The sequence below is a fragment of the Mirounga angustirostris genome, unplaced genomic scaffold (genome assembly GCF_029215605.1).
Source record: "Mirounga angustirostris isolate CCGP_5_RB_7025 unplaced genomic scaffold, mMirAng1.0.hap1 SCAF_6, whole genome shotgun sequence".
NCBI lineage: Eukaryota > Metazoa > Chordata > Mammalia > Carnivora > Phocidae > Mirounga > Mirounga angustirostris.
The window spans coordinates 515,716-536,197 of NW_026991714.1; the positions used below are offsets into that span (position 1 = coordinate 515,716).

Consider the following 20,482-nt stretch of genomic DNA (forward strand, 5'->3'; position numbering starts at 1 on the left):
TCTCCCCGCACGGCCTCACGGCCTCTCTCGGGAGTCAGGAGAGGGCAATCCAGCCCCGTGGTGCGGCGGCGCCCACTTCCCCTCGGCGTGGAGGAGGCTCCCCAACACGCCCTCACGCCGGCGGCAAAGCGCTCCCCCGGGCAGGCCTCCTCTCCCCCCGAGGCGAGTCTCCCCACTTCCCGGTCTCGGGGCCTCACCTCGCTCCTCGGCGAAGTGGGGTGCAGGGACTCACCCACAAGGCCGTGAGCGGCGTCCCGAGCCCCTCGGGAAGAAAGCCCCGGCCCATCCGTCGGTGAGGGCCCCCGCGGCCAACCCCAAGCCCCGCCCCCGACGCCTCCTCAGGCCGTGCGGGGCCGCCTCCCGCCCCGGGGCTGCCCCACAGGAAAGGCGCTGCGGCGGCATCCTCGTCGAGGGAAGCCCGTCCGCCCTGCAGGGCCGAGGGGGCGCGAAGTCTCGGGGCCCCACCCCTCACCAGGTGTAGCAGCCCCGCTGCGCCTCCAGCAGGAAGGGCACGCGGCCTGGCTCCCGGCCGAAGGGGAGCAACACCTGCGGCACGTTGAGCTTGTTGGCCAGGGCCCCAAGCAAACACTGAAGCAGCAGCGCGACGCCGGGGGCAGGCCGGCCCACAAACGGCCGGCCGCGCCGGAGACGCGGGGCCCCAAAGCCCGTCATGGCGACCACCCGCTCTCCAGTTCCCGCTCTTCTACGGTCGAGGCCCGGCCCCAACGCCGGCCAATCCGCGGGCGCGACGTCGCGGGAGGCGGGGCCTCCCCCCGGCTGGGAATTGTGGGAGTTCCTGCAGGGAGCGCTTGTCGCGGCGGCGCGCGGCGAGGCGAGGCGGGCCCGCCGCTCGGAGGGCAACTTCCCGGGAACTTCTCCGGCGGCAGATCTTTTTCACGGTAAAGCAGCGGAACATCTGGGCAGTGCTAACCTCTCCCGGTTTCATTTCCTCTGCTGCCTACCCTGTGTTCGGTTCCTAGCCAAAAATGGGTCGTGCCGTAATTTCCAAGCAGCACTGGTCCGTGCCTGTAAGTGGGAAAAGTCCCCAGTCCCAGTGTAAACGAAAATGTAGTATGAGTAAGAACTTCCCGGATAACGAGCTGGGCTTGGCCGAGGAAGGCACGCGCGTGTCCAGCCCCCAGGCCAGAGCGCGGCGATGCTCGGCGCGCCTCCCGGCGGCAGCCGCCGTCGCCAGGCGCTCGGAGCTGCGGGTTCACGCGTTTCCTCCAAACGGCAGCGGGGCACCAAGTGCCAGCTCAGAGGCCGTCGCGGGACCAGCGTCAGAGGCCGCCGAAGTCCTCTAAGGAGCCCCGAGGCCATGGCTTGTGAAACGAACACCGCGGAAAGGGAAAAGGTACAGCTCGCCCGGAACGTGCCGGTGCCAAATGAACTGTAAGAGGCCTGGCACGTACTATTCTCTCTACGGCCCACACTCACCCTGGAACACACAGTACCTTTATTTTACAGATGGGGAAACCACATTATTTACATCAGGACACACGAGTACGAATCTCTGAGCTGACTTTCGAGCCCAGTTTGGGTCTGCTCCACAGCGTGCGAGCCCCACTAAATCCTGTTGCTACCACCCACAAAGATCTGATTTTTCACTCAAACTGCATAGTTCCTGTGGAGAAAGCACAACGGGATTAGTAAATAAAAGTCAAGTAGGTCTAAGGATTAGAGGGACTGGTTCTTTATTTCAAAAAGACACTTGTCAATTTTCAGTATCAAAACAGTCTGCACTATGGGTTTCTTTCTCCCCATCGGCCCCCAGAGAGCACACCAAAGGAGAGTGCATTTTAAGCCAATAAGCTGCAGGATGCACACCTAACAGGCCTCACAGAAACCTCACCAAAAAGGGGAATTGGGGAGGGAAAGAAACTTTAAAAGATCAGCACACTGTCAGCCCACAGACTGTAGAGAGTTCTTAGCCAGACAGGGTGGCCAATGTGCCCCAACCCTAAAGAAGCAAAGTTTCAAAATAATATAAAATTTAAAAACAGTTTTGTACATAATCTATTCAAGATTTCTCCAGCACTAACTGATACAAAGCACAAGATGGCACTTCAGACACAGCAGCTTTGGACCCAGCAAAGGGTGATGAGATGAGTTTGTTTCATATGGCTAAATCAGTGGCAAACACATAATTTTCTTTTTTTCCTTCAAGGAGGCAGGAGAGAAAATAAGCTGTCACCTCAACATAAAGGGAACATGATCCATTCCGTGGGCAGTTAGGGTAAAGACAGGATAAGGATTTGGTCTCAGACAGAGGTCTCACCATCTTAATTTGTTTGGTCACTTCTGATGGAAAAAAAAAAAAAATTAAAAAATAAAGTTGCTCGAAGATACCTTAAAGCTGAAACCCTGAGCCACACTTTTTTGGCCACTCCTCCTGGAATCACCTTTCTAATCTGGCTGGTACTTTGGACAAAGCAATGAAGCTTCCCAGAGTGGGTCTCTTTCCGGGCTCTGGCTCTCAGTAAGGCAGGCCCCTGCCTCCTCTGTGGAGAGGGCAGTATGCACTAAACTGAAAAGTTACTTTCCAAATGTGAGGAAGGGAACAGACTGCTGCTTCAGAACTGTGGAATTATTTGGAATGTTTTACAAATGGTTGCTACATCAACAACAACAAAAAAAGGTAATTACAAAATGTGTACATCACAACATGCTTTTAAAGACACTTTGCATTGTGCTCACATTCCCTTAAACATTGTTCCCAAAGGTGCTCAGCCTCAAGCCCAACTGGAATCTCTAGGGAGAGGCAGAGACAGTTCGGCGAAAAAGACACAGGGGTTGGGGTGGGAGAGGCGGCAAAAGGAGAAAGCAGCCTTCCAGTTAAAGATCAGCCCTCGGTTTCAAGGCCAGCTTCGGGCAGGCTGGCCTCAGCGGAGTCGGGATCAGAGGGAGGAGCAGCGGCAGGGCGGGACTGGGGTGCTCTACATCTCATTCAGGTCAAGCAGAGTCTGGTCCAGCATCCTTTGTGTACAGAGGTGCTCCTCTTTGGTGCATTTCAGCTTATCTAATGGGGGTAAAGGAGAGATGTTACAAAACTAGAAGTAAACGTCAAGGTCTACCCACTCTGAGAATCACTCCCGCTGCAGGCAAGCTGCGGACTAACAAAGCGGCTGCCTTCTCAGACACAGGCGTGAGCCACTGCACCATTTGCTTCTGCAGGGCCTCTGGCTTTCCAGCTGGAGTTGCAGGTGTTGCTGTACTTCTGGGGGAGGAGGCTGGAGACCTTATCACTCATTTCCTCATTCACCCACATCCAACCAAGGCTTTCAGTTTTCAGTCACTGAAGGAGGAAGCCTTAAGCATCAGCCATCCTTTCTTCTGGGCTTTGCCCAAAGGACAGTACCTACTTGACAAGGCTCACTGGGGTGTGACCACTGAGAACAAGGATGGGCATGTTCCTACCAGTAAAAACAGAGTCTCAGCCTGAGAAGGGTACAAGAGGAACCTCATGTGTTATATAGGCTTCCTCCAACACGGAAAGGAACAACTGGTGGGATACATGAAAGACCCCCATAGCCTATCACAGAATCACTAAAGAACACAAAGCCAAGAATAAACCAAACATATAAGCAAAACCTCAACTGCGATTTTTGTAGAGCTATTCTCCAAAACTAGCCTGTGAGAGTTACTTACAATTACACATGGAAAAAGAAGCAAGAAGAAAAATGTCAAGAAGGAAACCAGTGGCTTGAACACCAAGGAAAATCTAATCTGCTCAGCAAGCAAACCACTCAGACTACTCTGGTGGCAAGGGGCAAATACTCAACATGGAACTGTTAATACCCCATACCCCCTTCTTTCCCTTCCCTTTTTTCCACCCAGTCAGAAGGGCCCATCTCTGGGCCTGCAGATGAAGCAGTCACGACATCTTATCCAATTGGTCCTTTTATTGTTAGAAAACATCCACGCAGGCGGAACACAGCCTTCAGTCAATGCACAGGTTAAAGAGCAGCAAGTAAGGGTGGACACCAGAAAACTCTCCAGGTTCCTCACTATGATCTCTCAGGCCCCTCCCTTCATCACCCGTTATCTCTTGAAAGGGACAGAAATGCAGTGTCAACTGTCCTCACTCTCCAGTACGATTAGGAAGTCAACAATATTCTCACTGCCCCAATTAAAAAGCAACTTGTGGGGCGCTTGGGTGGCTCAGTCGGTTAAGCATCTGCCTTCCGCGCAGGTCACGATCTCAGGGTCCTGGGATCGAGTCCTGCATTGGGCTCTCTGCTCAGCAGGGAGTCTGCTTCTCCCTCTCCTCCCTGCTCATGCTCACTCTCTCTCAAATAAATAAATAAAATCTTAAAAAAAAATTTTTTTTTTTTTTTTTGCTTAGGGCAAAATGACTTTAAAAAAAAACAATCAGCCTTTTGCTGGGGTCCAGGTCAGTGGTGTGAGCAGTATGCTCGGCTTAATGGGCACCAGTGAGCCCTGCCCGTCAGTCACAGAGATCATGCAGCATTAGCTTCAGCTGGCTAGAGAGCACGCGGTTTCGCTCAAGTTGGCTGTAGACACACTCTGCAGCAGCACCAGGGAGAGGAAAGAAGAGGAGAGGAAACAGAGGAGAAAGAGAAAAAGGGGAGGTTAGTAGAGTACCAAAAGTAAACTCTTGAGACTTTTGACTAGCTGATATATGTAACATGCATCTGAAAGGCAGGGTGGATACAAGGAGGACTCAGACAGAGGGCAGAAAGAGTCAGTCAGGTGGTAGAAAGACCAACAGAGGAACAAAATAAAATATCTTGACTGACAAGTTGGAAGGACAACATTTTAAGAAAGAAAAAAGTATCTCTATCTCCTTTACAAAGGTATTTATTCCCTGGGTTGAGAAACAGACAAGTGCAACAGGGCAAAGGAGGGAACACAGTTGGCTTGTAATCAGGGTTTGACAGAAACTGAAGGGAAAAGCTGGAACATTTTCTGTAAAACCATTCAATGTAGGGGCGCCTGGGGGGCTCAGTCAGTTAAGCATCTGCTTTCAGCTCAGGTCATGATCCCTGAGTCCTGGGATCAAGTCCCTGGGTCCTGGGATTGAGCCTGCTCCTCCCTCTACTTGTGCGCTCTTCCTCTCTCTCTGACAAATAAAAAAAAATCTTAAAAAAAAAAAAAGCACTCAGTACAGCATTATGAAGGATAAATTGGGATCAATATCCCTCCCTATACCCATTCAATCCTACTTTCTAATGCTCCTTGTTGTAGGTGCTCAATGGTTAACCGATCTTAGGGGCCTATCCATCAAACCCCCACCCCCCTTTTCAAAAATCCTGTTAGGGCGGCAGCATGTCCAGCCCCAAGGAAGGTGAATCACGATTATCCTGTTCTGTTTTTCCAGACTCCCTTGCAGTTAGGGGTGATTATGGGATACAGTTCTAGCCAATGAGATACAGGGGGTAGTCTGCTGGAAGGCTTCTGGGAAAACTAGCTTTCTTTCTTGCCTTAACATGGATGTGAGGGTGAAAGTTACAGATTTCAACCTCAAGAGAGGGCCAAGAGAATTCACAGAAACCCAGCCACACCAGGCCACAGTTGCTCTAATCTGGACTTGTTATTACAGGAGAAAAGTTAAGTCTCCTATTTATTTAAGCTATGGTTAAGCTGTTTCCCATAACCAAAAGCATTCCTGGTTAAGAGTAGTTAAGTACTTAAATCACTGACTTTATTTTCCACTTGAAGTGCACCTTAAAGAGGGGGTACAGAGAAACCAAACCCATCTGACCAGCACAGGCGTAATAGGAATTTGGGGACGGACCTTCCTGATCTCCGACTCTCAAGTTCACAACCAAGTTTCTTCCTACGTTTTACAGTCTGTTTCAAAATGGTCTCAGGACCTCAATATAAAGATATACTCTTCTGTCTTAAAAATCAAGTGCATTTGTGGGCTGATTGTGCCCACAGTCAAGGTGCATTGCTCAGGCACCTTGCCCTCTGGGCAGAGGTTTTCTCCAGCTCTACCTGGAAGCTGGTGACCAATATGGACCTAAGAATACTTGCCACTTTATGTACACTATCAGAACAGAAAACGTAAGTATACAAAATGATCCTGGGAGGGAATAACCAAAATAATAGTTGTATTATAGGGCAGAATTAGAGCGAACTTTTAAAATTTCACTTCCCATTAAACCAGTGGTTCTCAATACATGTGGTATTATTGCCTGTTCTCTCCCCTTGGAAGGAAATTTGGAGATGTGTGGGGCAGGTTTTAATTGTCCCAATAACTAGAGGACCCTACACATATTTATTGGTTAGGGGACAGCAATAAGTAGGACTGTTCTGTACATCCCATAATTTTCCTGGTTTAAATGACCAAAGTCCACCATTGAGAAACCCTACACTAGTCTTCAAGCTCCACGAGGCCTGGGATTGGACCTGTCATATTCATTGGGGCATCCCTGACAAATGCAGGGGTCCAAATTTGTGAACTCTCATTTCTTGGGCTTTCTGTGGTGTTATATACAGATTCTAAGTGCCACCTGACTCTTCTGTAGCATCCAAATTAGTTAGTGGGACTCCCACTCCTGTCCTGGGCAAGAAGGGCGTTGTCAGAATCTAGTCCCTCAAAACAGCTTGGTCAGTGAGGGTCTGGTTCCAGTTAGGGAAATAAAGAGATAGAAATGGAAGCATTTTCTTGCCTGATTAAATCCTAGGACACACAGTTCCCTAAGAATGACAGAAGGTCAAAAGATAAATGTGGTTATTCTCTCACCTTGAACTTCATACGTAAGGTTTCTAACCTTGCTATCTCTAGTAACTAGAAATTCAGGATCAGATACCAGCTCATTAAGTTCTTGGTTTCCTGGTAACAGCAAAATAAAACAAAAAAAGGCAAGCCAGAGAATCCATTTGGTCTGATGTTCCTTTTGGGCATGTCCAATTAATTAGGGAATGATCCCATGGATGCTAGACATCCTTAGGCTTCACTGGTCTGAATCAGGTCCATTTCATTCCCTAACAGGAAAAGGGAGTGGAAAGGCTTAAGAGTAAAGGAACTGTGCACACTCTAAAGCATCACAATTCCAGACATGAGAAGGAACAGGTTTTGCCTTTTTTTTTTTTTTTTAACTTCCCCCTAATATTAAGGCTGGGGGGTATCCAACCAATAGCATGAGAAAGGAAGAGACTGGGTGGAGCTAAGATAAGGCTACCCAACACTACAGGGCAGTTCTGCACAGCAGGTGACTTGGGATCCAGTCCCATGTTGCGCCTCATCCCAAAAACAGTAACAAGGAGGGCTAGAAAGGACTCTTAACACATCAGCCTGTGGTTCATTCTCAGAAATTAAGAGGGCACCTGGGTGGCTCAACTGGTTAAGCCACTGCCTTCAGCTCAGGTCACGGTCCTGGAGTCCCGGGATCGAGTCCCGCATCGGGCTCCCTGCTTGGCGGGGAGTCTGCTTCTCCCTCTGGCCCTCCCCCTCTCGTGCTCTCTCTCTCTCAAATAAATAAATATTATTAAAAAAAAAAGAAATTAAGAGGGAAAAGAGGTCAAAATACTTTGCTCTGGGACTACCAATGATGCTTGACCCTGTTCCCATAGCTAGTCCAGGTTCAAGTAGCATAGGGTGGCTTCCGCAAGAAGTGGAAGAATGAATTTAGCACGACACAGCATTTAAAATTTCACTCCGCTACCCTGCTTGTCGGTCTCCGTCCTTGCTCACAGCAGTCATTCCCGTGGGGAAAGACAGGGCCTACCAGAAGTATAGTGCCTCCCTTTTCCCCAATTTCTCTGCATCCTCACATACCTCTTTCGTCTCTAGGAGCCTTTCTCTGTACCCGTCAACCCTTTCTGCCCAAATACCAAAACATCTACAACTGTACCATCCAACACAGCAAGCAGTCGCTAACCACACGTAGCTGTTAAAGTCAAAGGCACCACTATCAGCAGAATCTTAGCTCCTCAGGCACATAAGCCATGTTCTGAGCGCTCAACAGGCTCTGTATGTGGCATCACACAAATTCTGCTGGACAGCACAGCTCTAGGCTCTTTGTCTTGCCTTGATTTTCCTTCCACTAGTTCACTCTTCTGGCTCCTTGAAATATACGGCTTCTCTCCTTGATCTTAATGCTCAAAACACACCCTCGAATTAATAAAGTATCAATGACAATGCAATGTCCCATCCTGAGCTATCTTTCTTCTCAACTTACTGAAGTTGAGAACCTCTGGAAAGCATCCAGCCGTCAACTTTTTAATTTAGCAAAGGTACTCATTCTCCTTCCATCCCTCCAACCAGTTCCATTTGGATTCCTCCTCTGCACAGATTTTCCTTTTTGCTTCATTCCTTTTACATCTGCAACTGTCTTTCGGGTTCTAAATGTACTTTCATGGCCTAAATGGCCTGCCACCCATATGCAGTTCCAAATTTTTCTTACATCAATCAGCCTATCCCCTCAATCCCCACAATTTTGTTTTCACCTGGATACCTGCCAGTATTTCAGACTCCTCTTCTCTTCTACCCTCTCCTGCCTCTTCAGACCAGGACTACGTGACCTCCCTACACCTTTAAAGCTACCATTTTCCTAAACTCCAAACCGGCCACTCCCGACTTTCCTCCGCACACACTCCATAGTGTGTCTTCAGTGCCGTCTCTCTGCAGATGATCACCTCTGGGAAAACTGCAATAACCTAACCCAGTTTTCCTCAAAGTGTAGCGAATTCACTGCCAGTGCCACGCAGAGAGATCTCGGACAGGATACGCTTGTGAACGTTAAAAAACTTACTTGCTATATTGTTTTAATGTGCATTAGGAAAAATCACTGGCACGCATTAAACTTATTTTAAATTAGAATTATGTATAGCAAGACAAATTTGAAAACAAGAGTAAATGTGAAGGAAACAATAGGAGCATGTGAAGATGACAAAAGCCATCAAGTAGTATACAAGTGACTGAAATTTGGGAATCGTCATCTAAATGGATCACTTTGATAATCTGCTCCCCTTGCAATATATTAACTTAGCCACCAAATCAACTCCTTTTTTGCTACTCATACCAGAATATATCCTTGTTCAAAATCTCCAGTGGCATCCCCATCCTACAAAATAAAACTCCACACCTGATTTCAGCACACATCTGCCCCTACTCTGTCTAAATCTATCTTTACAGCTATTATATCCTTCCCTTCTCTAACTATGCTTCTACTTTTTCACTTCTCTTTAACCGAAATGCTCAATACCCACTATCCTTCAACCAAAATCTGTTTGTCAGAAAACCAATCTTTTAGAACCCAATAAAAATGAAGAGGCAAGTTTTAATATGTTTATTAAGTACCTATTATGTGCCTCCTTCTGTGAGTCTTTCCTAATCGTTCCCACTGGAATCAACCTCTTTCCCCTTCTGAACTTCCACAAGTTTATTATCTGTGGCACTGATCACAGATCATCTTTAGCTTTATATATATGCTCGCCTACTATTTTCTGGGTAACCTAAAGATAGGGATGGTGCCTCCATCTTTGATTATTTCTGTCCCCACCTTACTTAGTAACTTTGTGCCTTCTAAAGATAACAGTTAAGTGTCAGCTGAATAAATCAATCTGTACCTTAAATCAAAGGCTGTGTAGCAGGTGGAAATGGTGTAAACAAAAAGAAACCTGAATTCAACAAGACCTCAAGTTTTAGATTAGGGAAAACCTTTCTACCTGGCTCTGTTTAAAAGAAAAACAAGTCTGAAATATATCATCTGCTGAGAAACTGAAGTACTAAGTGTGTTGAGCACCACTTAGGTGCTTAGGTAAGTACAAGTGAGAGCCACGCTATTCACACTGGAACCATCCCAGCTGTGGGAATTGGAATAGGAGTTTGTAAAATGTTGTTATGTAATCCCACAATATAAACCAGGAACAATTTTACTAGCAGAAATTTACCGTTTTTATGTATGTAATAAACTATTACCACCTTGTGCATGTTATTTGAAACATGCATGATTGGTTGTTCTAGTTTTTCCAGTAATAATCGTTTATCACCTGCCTTATATTCCACTAGCAGACACCAACAGGCAAATGGCAGTGAGTCTCAAACATGTGAGAAGGGTTTGGACAAGAAAATAAAAATCTGTTGAAAATTGTTTGTCTTGGGGCGCCTGGGTGGCTCAGTCGTTAAGCGTCTGCCTTTGGCTCAGGTCACGATCCCAGGGTCCTGGGATCGAGCCCCGCATCGGGCTCCCTGCTCCGCGGGAAGCCTGCTTCTCCCTCTCCCCCTCCCCCTGCTTGTGTTCCCTCTCTCGCTGTGTCTCTCTCTGTCAAATAAATAAATAAAATTAAAAAAAAAGAAAGAAAGAAAGAAAGAAAATTGTCTTTCTGTGGCTTCGGATGGTCTAATTAGTTAAGTCTGGTGGTAATACATTTGAGTCCATCGGGTGCTCTGAAGATGCACATTTGAACCACTGGAGAAAGGGCAGAGAATATGTATCGGGAGGCACTTGGACGCTATCAGAGAAGAGACTGAGGAGGAGGGGAGCCTTCCAGGCGGGCAGACGGAGGAGCCTGACAGTAAACGACTCACGGACTCCCGAAGCCAGCATGTAAGACTCCTACCCTAAAGAACTTCTGCTAGTCCACCACTCTGACAGACTCCCATCAGTTGAGCTTAAATGTCAAGAACAAATAGACACACACAAAAGTGGCTTTGATGATGTAAGTGAGGGGAGAGGGCCTCCGACAGCTGTTCTCCACACCACACCCCCAAGGCTCCTCCTTAGGGCAGCAGCAACTTTGTCAATGACACAAATGCAGAGGGGCACGAGGCTTCCGGCAGCTTAGCATTTTAATTTGGGGGGGCGGGGGGGAGTGGAAGAATACATAAGTTGCTTTGTGTCCCCCACTACATCCTAATGCCTTGGAGACCAGCCAGGCCGACCCAAGTGGAATCCAGAGCGAGAGTGGGGCGTTGGGTTCCCCGAGGAAAGGGGGCAGATCCAGAACAGAGCAGAAACGGTGACAGTTATCTGTATGAAAAAGTAAGGAGACTCTAGGTAAGGACTAGCATCAATCTACACAGCAATTTGGGAGAAAAGGGAAGAGAAGGCAGTGGGAATGAGAAAAGACAGCCAGACACTGCAGTCTGAGTCATTTGGCTTCTTCTCAGGGTTAGTGGGAAAGATACAAAGAGGCCGATTAGCGTCAAGGATCAAGGGTCCACAGCAAACGGATTGAAGTCCCCAACAACTCTTTTTGGTGCTTTTTACCGCCTGGCTTGCTCTGGGACTCAGCTGAATTCTTTGGTGAATTTGGTACTTCCAGTCATGGGTGTTTCCTCTGAACTTTAGTATCAGGACAGAAATTAAATACACCCAGGAGGTCTGAATTTTGTTATGCAATGGGAGAGCCCAAGTCACTGGCTCTCTGGGCCCTACGTCCTTAGTTATATGATGACGTGATTTTACCTTTAGGAGCATCCTCTCTGAGAAGACTGAATTTGAGAAGCAAATAGAAAAATCACGGTGTTATAAGGGTCTATGAACAAAAAGTACGAAAAAAACACATGTGGATCAGCGTGCTACCGCAGATTCGATATGAAATGCCACCCCAGCTTTTGCCAGTAAGTAATCAGCACCAGTATTTTAAAGACAGCATAAAGACTCTAGCTTCCAAAGGATAAAACCAAAGCACACTACGCACAGCCTATGACCCCAACCACCCACAAGCCAAGGTCCCAGCCCCGCTCTGCTGTCAGATAGTTACATAGAGGTCATGTCATTGAGGGCGTGGTCCAGCTCCTCGCTAATGGCCTTGTACTTCAGTTTCTGGGCATAGAGCTCATCTGGATAGGCACAGGAACACAGGGAGGAACCAGGGGACAGAGTGAAAGGTATCGGAAGCAGACGAAAAGAGGGAATCATTAGAAATTAGGAAAAGTGTGACTGTGGGTCTAATACCCCAGGTTAGGAGAACATCTGTCCTGGTGGCCACAACATGCCATTTTCAGATCCACTGTCCCCCCAGACCACTGGACTTCTTGACACCTCTAATCAACTGTAGTCAGGGTTGAGAATCTGGGCACGGGGGCGCCTGGGTGGCTCAGTCGTTAAGCGTCTGCCTTCGGCTCAGGTCATGATCCCGAGGTCCTGGGATCGAGCCCCGCGTCGGGCTCCCCGCTCCGCGGGAAGCCTGCTTCTCCCTCTCCTTCTCCCACTCCCCCTGCTTGTGTTCCCTCTCCCTCTCTCGCTGTGTCTCTCTCTGTCAAGTAAATAAATAAAATCTTAAAAAAAAAAAAAAAGAGAGAGAGAGAGAGAATCTGGGCACAGTCATGACTAGAAACTCGTTACCAGAGGCACTCAAGAGGATACCACTCCCACCCAGTTAACCCAGTTCCTAGCAGGGATAACACAATAAAAATAGAAAAAGGAGAAAGCACACATTAATATTCAGACACTTCTTCTCTATCTACCAAGCAAGACTAGTATTCTTGGCCCCTTTGCTCTATAGGCTGCCTCCCCAAACCCCCCCAAAGAATATCCTGCTACCCAGAGCATACCAAAGAAGCATATCTCAGAGTTCTCAAAGTACATTTTCGCTCGTTAGAGCAGACATAGTTGCCAAAATATGGAGACAAGAAGTATTTAGAGGCACCTGGGTGGCTCAGTCAGTTAAGTGTCTGCCTTCGGCTCAGGTCATGATCTCAGGGTCCTGGGATCGAGTCCCACATCCGGCTCCCTGCTCAACAGGTAGCCTGCTTCTCCGTCTCCCTCTGCCCTTCCTCTTTGCTTGTCCTCCCCCACCCCCCAGCAAATAAATAAATAAAATATTAAAAAGAGAAAGCCCCTGGGATTGGTCAGCTCTGAGACATGGATATTCCACAGCTGCATCTCTTAAAGAGATCCCCTAGTTTCAGTGATAAACAGGATTGCCAAATGTAGCCGTGGGGTAACACATGCTCTTATTGCCTCCTGAAAGTATGGCTACCATTTCAACCCAGAGACCAAGACTTAAGACTACTAAATTGGGAGGTAAATGCCGTCATTACCAGTCTCCTCCAGGGAAAGGATGCAAATTCCAGAATTAGGTGAAGTCTTATTAAAAGAAAAGGTTGCATGTGTAAAAATCCAATTCTAGGTTTTGACCCATTTCACCTAGCTGTGGCACAGGACAGGGCACCAGGCATGTGCCAGGTCACTACCAACTCCCTTTGGTGGACAGGGAAGGAGGTTAACAGTCAATGGGCAAGGTCTTCCTCTGTATCTCTTCAATTCCTCTCCCAGGCTCCATACCTTCCAAATCATCAATTGTCTTCTCCAGCTTGGCTACTGATCTCTCAGCAAACTCAGCACGGGTTTCTGCCTGGGGGAAATGCGACACCAGACAGAATCAGAGATGAACAAGACAATAAAAAGAAGGATTCTCTCTCTCTTCCATCTTCAATACGTAGACCTTTCAGAACCAAAGCCAGCTTGTCTAAGTCTAAGAGTGCGTCATACACCTCTGAATGTTTTGATTCCTTCCCTAGAACCCCCCTTCAGCTCACCTCCTCCCTTCCTTAGAACCCCTTCAGCTCACCTCCTTGAGTTTATCCGTGAGAATCTTTATCTCTTCCTCATATTTGTCTTCCTTTTGAGAGTACTGTAAGAGAGGTAGAATAGAAGTTTCAGAGTGGAAATTCCTCACACAGACCCTACCCCCTGCCACCACATTCACTCTTACAGTGAATATCCTCTTGATTTAATGTGCTGAATGGCCCATGAGAAAAAAAGCAAGGCCCATTTCTAGACAATAGATCCTTAAAATCCACAAATCAATGTCCTTAGTCTTGATACCCTCAGATTAGAATCCTCCAGACCTTTATTTTTAAACTGGACCTACGCTTTTACCTCATTCAGATCAACCCAAGGTGGTGTTTTTCCTTCCTCCTGTTTAATGAGTAGGTGTAGCAATACCCCAAGGCTATATGGCTGAAATAGTCCCACGTGATGGTAAAGAAAAGTCATCTGTCTTGACTGCTTACTAGGTCTCTTACCTACTACTTGATGCCCCTATTGGTCTGCTAGAAAACCTCCTGGGACCAATGATTACTGCTATTTCACACAGCGTTATCAGCCTGAGGAGAACATGACCCCCAAGCACCTGAGACCATGAAGCATTTTTTTTGACTAAAGAAATCAAAGTGCACAGGAATTAGCATTAAACCCAGAATCTGGATGACAAGGACACATCTCACTAGGTTATGTAAGGAATGGGTTTCTCTAGTCTTTCATCAAGGGCAGGGCTGGGCCCAGGCCCCAAGCCTGTCACTATCACAACCAGCCCCTACCTTCTCCGCCTGAGCCTCAAGAGACTTGAGGTTGTTGGTGACATTCTTCAGCTCCTCCTCCAGCTCAGAACACTTACTGTGAATGTTTTAAATACCGCAGGAGAGGAAAGGGGAAGAAGGAGAGAATAAAAAAAAAGGGAGAGAGAGACACACAGACGTGAATTGAACCTATATGTAGAGAGAGCTGGAAGGCATACTGGGGAAAAGAGAAGTTCCCGGGTCATCTGAGCAAGTGTCAACCCTCCTCCCTCTACCATAGAACATGTCAGAAGCTGGGCCCTCCTGGGCTAGGACTTAGAATGTTTGGATACCAATAGAACACTTGAGAGAGATCACTAGCAGGAACAAGTCATAACTGCTGGCTGGGGTGGAGGTGGGAATAGACGCCCAAGCAAACAGTCCCCCAAATCACCCACGGGAGGGAGAGACCCTGTGGAGAGGTGGTGAAGCAACTAGGAAAGAGATGAAAGATGCCAAGGAAGTGGGAAAGAATGGAGCATTCCATGAAGAGATGAGAAAGCACTCAACAAATCAACCAGTGGAGGGGAGGCAGCTGCAAAACAAAAACAAAAACAAAACAGAACGAAACCACACCACACACGTAACCTCTTTGTGGGTTAACGGTTAGTACCTTTTCTTCAGCAGCACTCAGACACTTCAGGTTCTGGTCCATCAGTCTGATCTGCTCATCCATCTCCCGGCAACGGCTGTTAGTGACAGTCACAGGGATCGCACAAGCCAGGTTGTGGGGAGGGAGAAAGGTCAAAAAGGACACAGCAAGGAAACAAGCAGCAAAACGGGGGGAAAATTTTTTTTTTTCCAAAAAATGGGAAAACACCACCGTGGTCATGATGTCATGTCTGGGAGAGGGGAATACAGAGGAAGCACAAATATATGCACATCAGCACTGCCTTTGTTACCCAAGGCCCAGAAGGTGCCAACAGGGGAGCACTTCCTATCTGCTCTTGCCCTCCAGTTCCCCAGACTGGCAATGTGGTAAAAAAGAGATCTCAAGTCAGCACAGCCACTTCAGTGCCTCAAGGAGAAACAGACTCCAGGTGGGAGGACCCTGTAGGGCCTGCAAGTTAACCGTCCACCATGTATTAATTAGTCTTTATTTGCCCTCAGTTTGCAAACCCTCCCTACGAGAAACAAGGGAAGCCTCATTTGTCACCTGTCACTAGTCAAAAGAGTTAGAAAAGCCCATAGCCATTCTCAGGACCTAAAAAAAAGCCCACTCTCTAGGCCCTGTTTAACAAGGTTGAAGGAATGCTAGTTTATTCACATTAATGCGCAAGCCAAAGGAAAAGGGACAGAATGGTATATGGCAAGATTTGGGGAGCAAGATACTCACGACTCTGCCAGCTCAGCTCGTTCCTCTGTGCGTTCCAAGTCCCCCTCAATAATCACCAACTTCCGAGCCACCTACAGGAGAAGACCCCGTACAGCTCAGGGAAGCAAACAGGAAGCCATTTCCCTCTACCATGATTCTTTTTCAGAAACCCAATGACACCGAAGACGACAACACAAGGCACCGCACCTCTTCATACTTCCGATCTGCCTCTTCTGCAATGTGCTTGGCCTCTTTGAGTTGGATTTCCTGGAGTTCCATCTTTTCTTCATCTTTTAAGGCTCGGTTCTCAATAACCTTCATACCTCTGCCAAAGACGAGAAGGACAAATGTGGCACTGACATCCTGGGGAGTCTGTCACCAGCTCTACCCCGAGGCACTCTGAATGGCACCTTCTGAAGCCCATCCCACTCTGCCTACCATCTAAAAAGAACTCCCACACCACCCCCCACCTTAGTTTATTTGTTTTAATACTTCTTCAAAAAAAATAAACTTTGGGACGCCTGGGTGGCTCAGTTGGTTAAGCATCTGCCTTTGGCTCAGGTCATGATTCCAGGGTCCTGGGATGGAGCCCCGCATCGGGCTCCCTGCTCAACAAGGAGCCTGCTTCTCCCTCTGCCTGCCGCTCCCCCTGCTTGTGCTCTCTCTGACAAACAAATAATCTTTAAAAAAACAAATAAAAACAATTTTTAATAAAAAATCAATATTTATTAATATTAATATTTAAGTATACAGTTTAAGGGCACAAAGTAAGCCTCCCCACCTCTCCTCCTGCTCAACAAAGAAAAACTCTTCATAACCCTTGCAGAAGGGTTTTATATAGATAAAACCCAAACAAACCTCACCCCCCACTTCCCCACACCCCAAAAGAATCATACACTACCCTGTTCTGCAACATGTTTTCTTTACTTTCTAGAATTTGGGACACTACTCTGTACCAGTGTATCGACCGCCACATTTCTCATTTTCATAGCAGCACTGTGCCAACATATTCTGATAGAGCATTTTCGATTCTGAAAGCCTTCCTCTCTGATCTCATGTCGCCACACACCTTTGTTCTAGTTTAACTCATGGTGGCAAGGAGCCAATTGGCTATTTTCACCAAAGATGAGTTTTGATTTGGTTCAAGGACTGTGGTTCTCAACTGTGGACACACATTATCAGACCAACTTCAAAAACATCAACACACAAGGCCCTCTCGCAATGGACTCTCACTGAACTGGGGTGGAATTCCAGGCATTCTGGTATTTTTAACTCCCCAATGATCCCCACCCCTCACTCCCATGAGTCTAATGGTGTAGCAGAGGCTGGCAGAGCTTATTCCACACTCACTGCTGGGCTCCACCTCCAGAGTTCCTGACTCCTAGATCAGGCGTAAGGGCTGAGAAACTGAATTTCCACCAAGTTCCCATGTGTTGTTGGGCTGGGAGCTCACTCTGAGAACCACTGCTTTAGGGGGACTAACCTCACAAATTAAGTCTACGATTCACTCAGTGGAGGCCATCCTGGTGACCCTATTTAAGAGTCATTAGATCAATTTATAGGGTAACACCAATTACAAAAGGTCACAGCACCCAGGTAACCCTTACTCTGTCTTCAAGTGAAAAGAATATGCAGAACAGAAACAAAGAGATAAATTACTATTTCAATATGTTAACTAAGTGGAATTTAAATAAAAACTTGGGGGGTGGGGAGTAGGACTGTAAGGAAACCCTCCTCAGAGTGCCGTGGGCTCCTGAAAACCGCACTCCATCAGGCTCATCTACACACCTCTCGCTCTCATCTGCAGCTTTCTCCGCTTCCTCCAGCTTCTGCAGGGCAGTGGCCAGGCGCTCCTGGGCGCGGTCCAGCTCCTCTTCAACCAGCTGGATCCTACGGTTCAAGGAGGCCACCTCGGCCTCGGCCTGTGTTTGAACAAAAGAATGGAAAGGAGAGGCAGAGCTGACTAAGATCAGGGCTGAGTGCCAAGGAGGAGCCAGGGTCCAACATGGCAACACCCGTCTTACAGCAGATGTGGACACGATGACATAGATACCCACTTCCTCCCTTTCCCATCAGCGGATTTCCAGGTGCTCCACAGGAAGCATGTTTTAGAACTCAGGTCCTTGCCCAGCCCAGTGCCAGTTAGTACTACCTCTTTTCTGGACTCACGTCAAACTCCTGAACAGACTAGTATCAGAAAAGGTGGCCAGTGAAGGCTCCCTTCTGCCTGAGCTCTGGCTTAGAAGGAAGTTCCACTCTTTAGCAACTTTCTTCTAAGTGTCTCATAAAGTGAAAAAATAAGTAAGCAAAGTTTCCTAAAGAGGGAATTTTGGATTATCGATTAATTTGCTGCTTAACCCAAGTTGTTAACCCTCCAATGACCTTATCCTAATATACCAGGAGGATCACTAGCAAAGGTAAGATTTTTCAGAGTAACAGTACAGACCCGAAAGCAAGAGGATGCAACATTGGAATACCTACCCTCCCAACCCTGCAACTCACTCCCCATCCCCACCCTTTCAAAGGTGACAGCAAGGACCTCTTCTAGCTAAAATTACCTGCCTTGATGACGTACAAAAAAAATTGGGGGCAGAAGAAAATGTCTCCTCCATGCCCACCCCCACTCCTGCAAATTTCTGAACTGCGACTCCTTGCTACTGCTGTGGTCATCCCTCAGCTTCGCCCTCCTCACTGCTTGTGACAGTCCTTTCCCAGCCTCCAGCCCACAGTGAAGCACAGGCTAGAATGCAAACCATCCCATGCCTCCTCCTCAGCTATGGAGTGAGGAACAAAGAAAGGAAGCAACCTGCATATGCATGAATTCTACTGGCAGAAAAGCCTCCTTCTCAGGACTACCTTTCCCCTCAGTACACCTTTCCTGGTGGCAAGTACACTGACTGCCACCACAAGGTACAAGACAATTTAATCTGCTCTGCATGCTACCCAGTTCAGATGCTTATCCAAGTGCTTGGTTAACATGATCTCTCTCTACAGTCCAGATTCTGCCTGAATTCTATTACCCTGATTTCCTTCTGGCAGTCAGGGGTAGGAGGAGCTACAGAAATAATCTGGGCCACAGCCCCTATAGGGAGGGATATAGCCCAAAGACTCCCGTTAAAAATCAGGTTATTTGGGGGGCATCTGGGGGGCTCAGTCAGTTAAGCATCCAACTCGATTTCGGCTCAGGTCGTGCTCTCGAGGCGTGGAGCCTGCTTGGGATTCTCTCCCTCTACTCCTCCCCCTCATGCTCTCACTCTCCAAAAAAAACAAAACAAACAACAACAAAAAATCAGGTTATTTGGCACAAAAATTTCCAAATACAAACACAAGATGTTCAAAGTACTGTGTAGGTTGGGACTATATAACCACCAACCCCCAGGAGAAAAATAGCAAGGAGTCCACATAAGCTGAAATTACTAAGAAACCATTTGGGGTCTCTAACTATACTATTCAAAATACCACAAAAACAAGTATTCTCTGATCCTGTCTCTTCCAGGAAACAGATGTCCCATGTCCCCTAGGACAAGACACAGTGCACCTCACAAGCTCAAAAAGGCCAACAGGTCAAGATTACAAGAACAAGTCAAGTCATCAGGCAAGCTGTCAGGCAAGCACTGCCAGGGCAATGATTTACCCCATCTCCCCCATTCAAATGCCTACAACAGCCAAAAAGAAAAAAAGGAACCAGATTTGGAAGCAGCTCATAAAATCTGAGTCCCCATCCAGCTCACCAGTAGTTACCCAAATGGATAGAAGATAACAGGCTACGGGGGCGGGGTGTTCAGTTTCCATGACAACAGGCTGGCTCGGGCAGTTTCTCCCACAAATCATCATTTACAACAGAATTCTTAGCAAGGCTGAAAAGGGAGGAGAAAACACATCTTGGTGCCCTCACAAGGGCATGTGCACACTGAGCGAGCCTGTATCAAAAGCAGAACCGGCCATGGGTGTCTCAGCAAAAGCTTCAGGGATGGGGTGGGGGTGGGGGTGGGGGACGGGGAATGATGATGACACAGGCAGTGTTCTCTTTTTTCCCCTCCCACAGAGGATCAGTTCTCTTTACAATGAAACAGAAGTTTGCGAATCAAGATCTATTACTGTGTCTAAGGGAATAAGGGAAGACTTTTCCTTCAAGCACCTGTCTCTTCCAGATCAATCAAGTCCTGAAAGACACTGGGTGGGACTAACTTCTGCAAACCAGAATGGGAAAATTAAAGTTTATGCTATTCAGGGCGCCTGGGTGGCTCAGTTGGTTGAGCGGCTGCCTTCGGCTCAGGTCATGATCCTGGAGTCCCGGGATCGAGTCCCGCATCGGGCTCCCTGCTCAGCGAGGAGCCTGCTTCTCCCTCTGACCCTCCTCCCTCTCACGCTCTCTCATTCTCTCTCTCGCAAATAAATAAAATCTTAAAAAAAAAAAAAATTAAACTTTGATGCTATTCCCATTACCCTAGGGTTGGCATGTCCAGATATGGTTTTGAACTTTCAGCCCATCCACCTCTGCCCCGCCTAAAGGATACACTCTGAGGTATTTCCTCTAGGTAATAATAGGATTCTCCATTGTCCAGGAAGCAAAGATCCCAAGGGAGGAGGAGGGACACAGCAGCGATCTGTTCACATTACAAGATGGCTGATCACAGCTTTAACTAGGAAATGAGTTTGGCTTAAATGCTACCATCCTCCTTACGGAAGAGAGTCCCCAAGCATACTACACACCTCCAGGCAACGAACTCACAGGGCACTCCCTGGTGCTTGGAGGCAGATCAGGGCCAAGGACAGAAGGGGATTAACCTAAATCCGGCATTCTGCCACTCCGGGGTTTCTCTTTTTAGAAAAAAGCCATAGATGAAATTCAAAGGAAACCAGTAACGGAAAAGTTAAAAGTGAGCCTGTGAATAAACGGCTGCTCA

At 47.5% G+C, this 20,482-nt stretch overlaps 2 protein-coding genes across 11 annotated transcripts in view; both read right to left on the minus strand.

Annotated features, from left to right (window-relative positions):
- The window catches only part of NUP210L (nucleoporin 210 like), an 89,372-nt gene extending 87,782 nt beyond the window's left edge, over positions 1-1,590 (minus strand). Inside the window, exons 1-2 of the mRNA XM_064593601.1 lie at positions 1,455-1,590; positions 473-1,026 (exon numbers count right to left, since the gene is read on the minus strand). Of these exons, the coding sequence (XP_064449671.1) occupies positions 473-672 (200 nt within the window). The 5' untranslated portion in view covers positions 673-1,026; positions 1,455-1,590. The remainder of the gene's footprint in view (positions 1-472; positions 1,027-1,454) is intronic.
- Positions 1,591-1,677: 87 nt separating this feature from the next.
- The window catches only part of TPM3 (tropomyosin 3), a 29,143-nt gene continuing 10,338 nt past the window's right edge, over positions 1,678-20,482 (minus strand). For 2 of the 10 annotated variants that reach the window (XM_045876453.3, XM_045876457.1), the window contains 8 exons: positions 17,364-17,497; positions 15,783-15,900; positions 15,597-15,667; positions 14,243-14,318; positions 13,492-13,554; positions 13,206-13,275; positions 11,680-11,758; positions 10,745-10,943 (listed from right to left, as the gene is read on the minus strand). In XM_045876453.3, coding sequence (XP_045732409.1) covers positions 10,940-10,943; positions 11,680-11,758; positions 13,206-13,275; positions 13,492-13,554; positions 14,243-14,318; positions 15,597-15,667; positions 15,783-15,900; positions 17,364-17,497 — 615 coding nt within the window. In that variant the 3' untranslated portion in view covers positions 10,745-10,939. Of the gene's footprint in view, positions 3,020-10,744; positions 10,944-11,675; positions 11,759-13,205; positions 13,276-13,491; positions 13,555-14,242; positions 14,319-14,873; positions 14,950-15,596; positions 15,668-15,782; positions 15,901-17,363; positions 17,498-20,482 lie in introns of those variants that run through there. The other 8 variants (XM_045876455.3, XM_045876460.1, XM_045876454.3 and 5 more) reach the window with 5 other exon arrangements.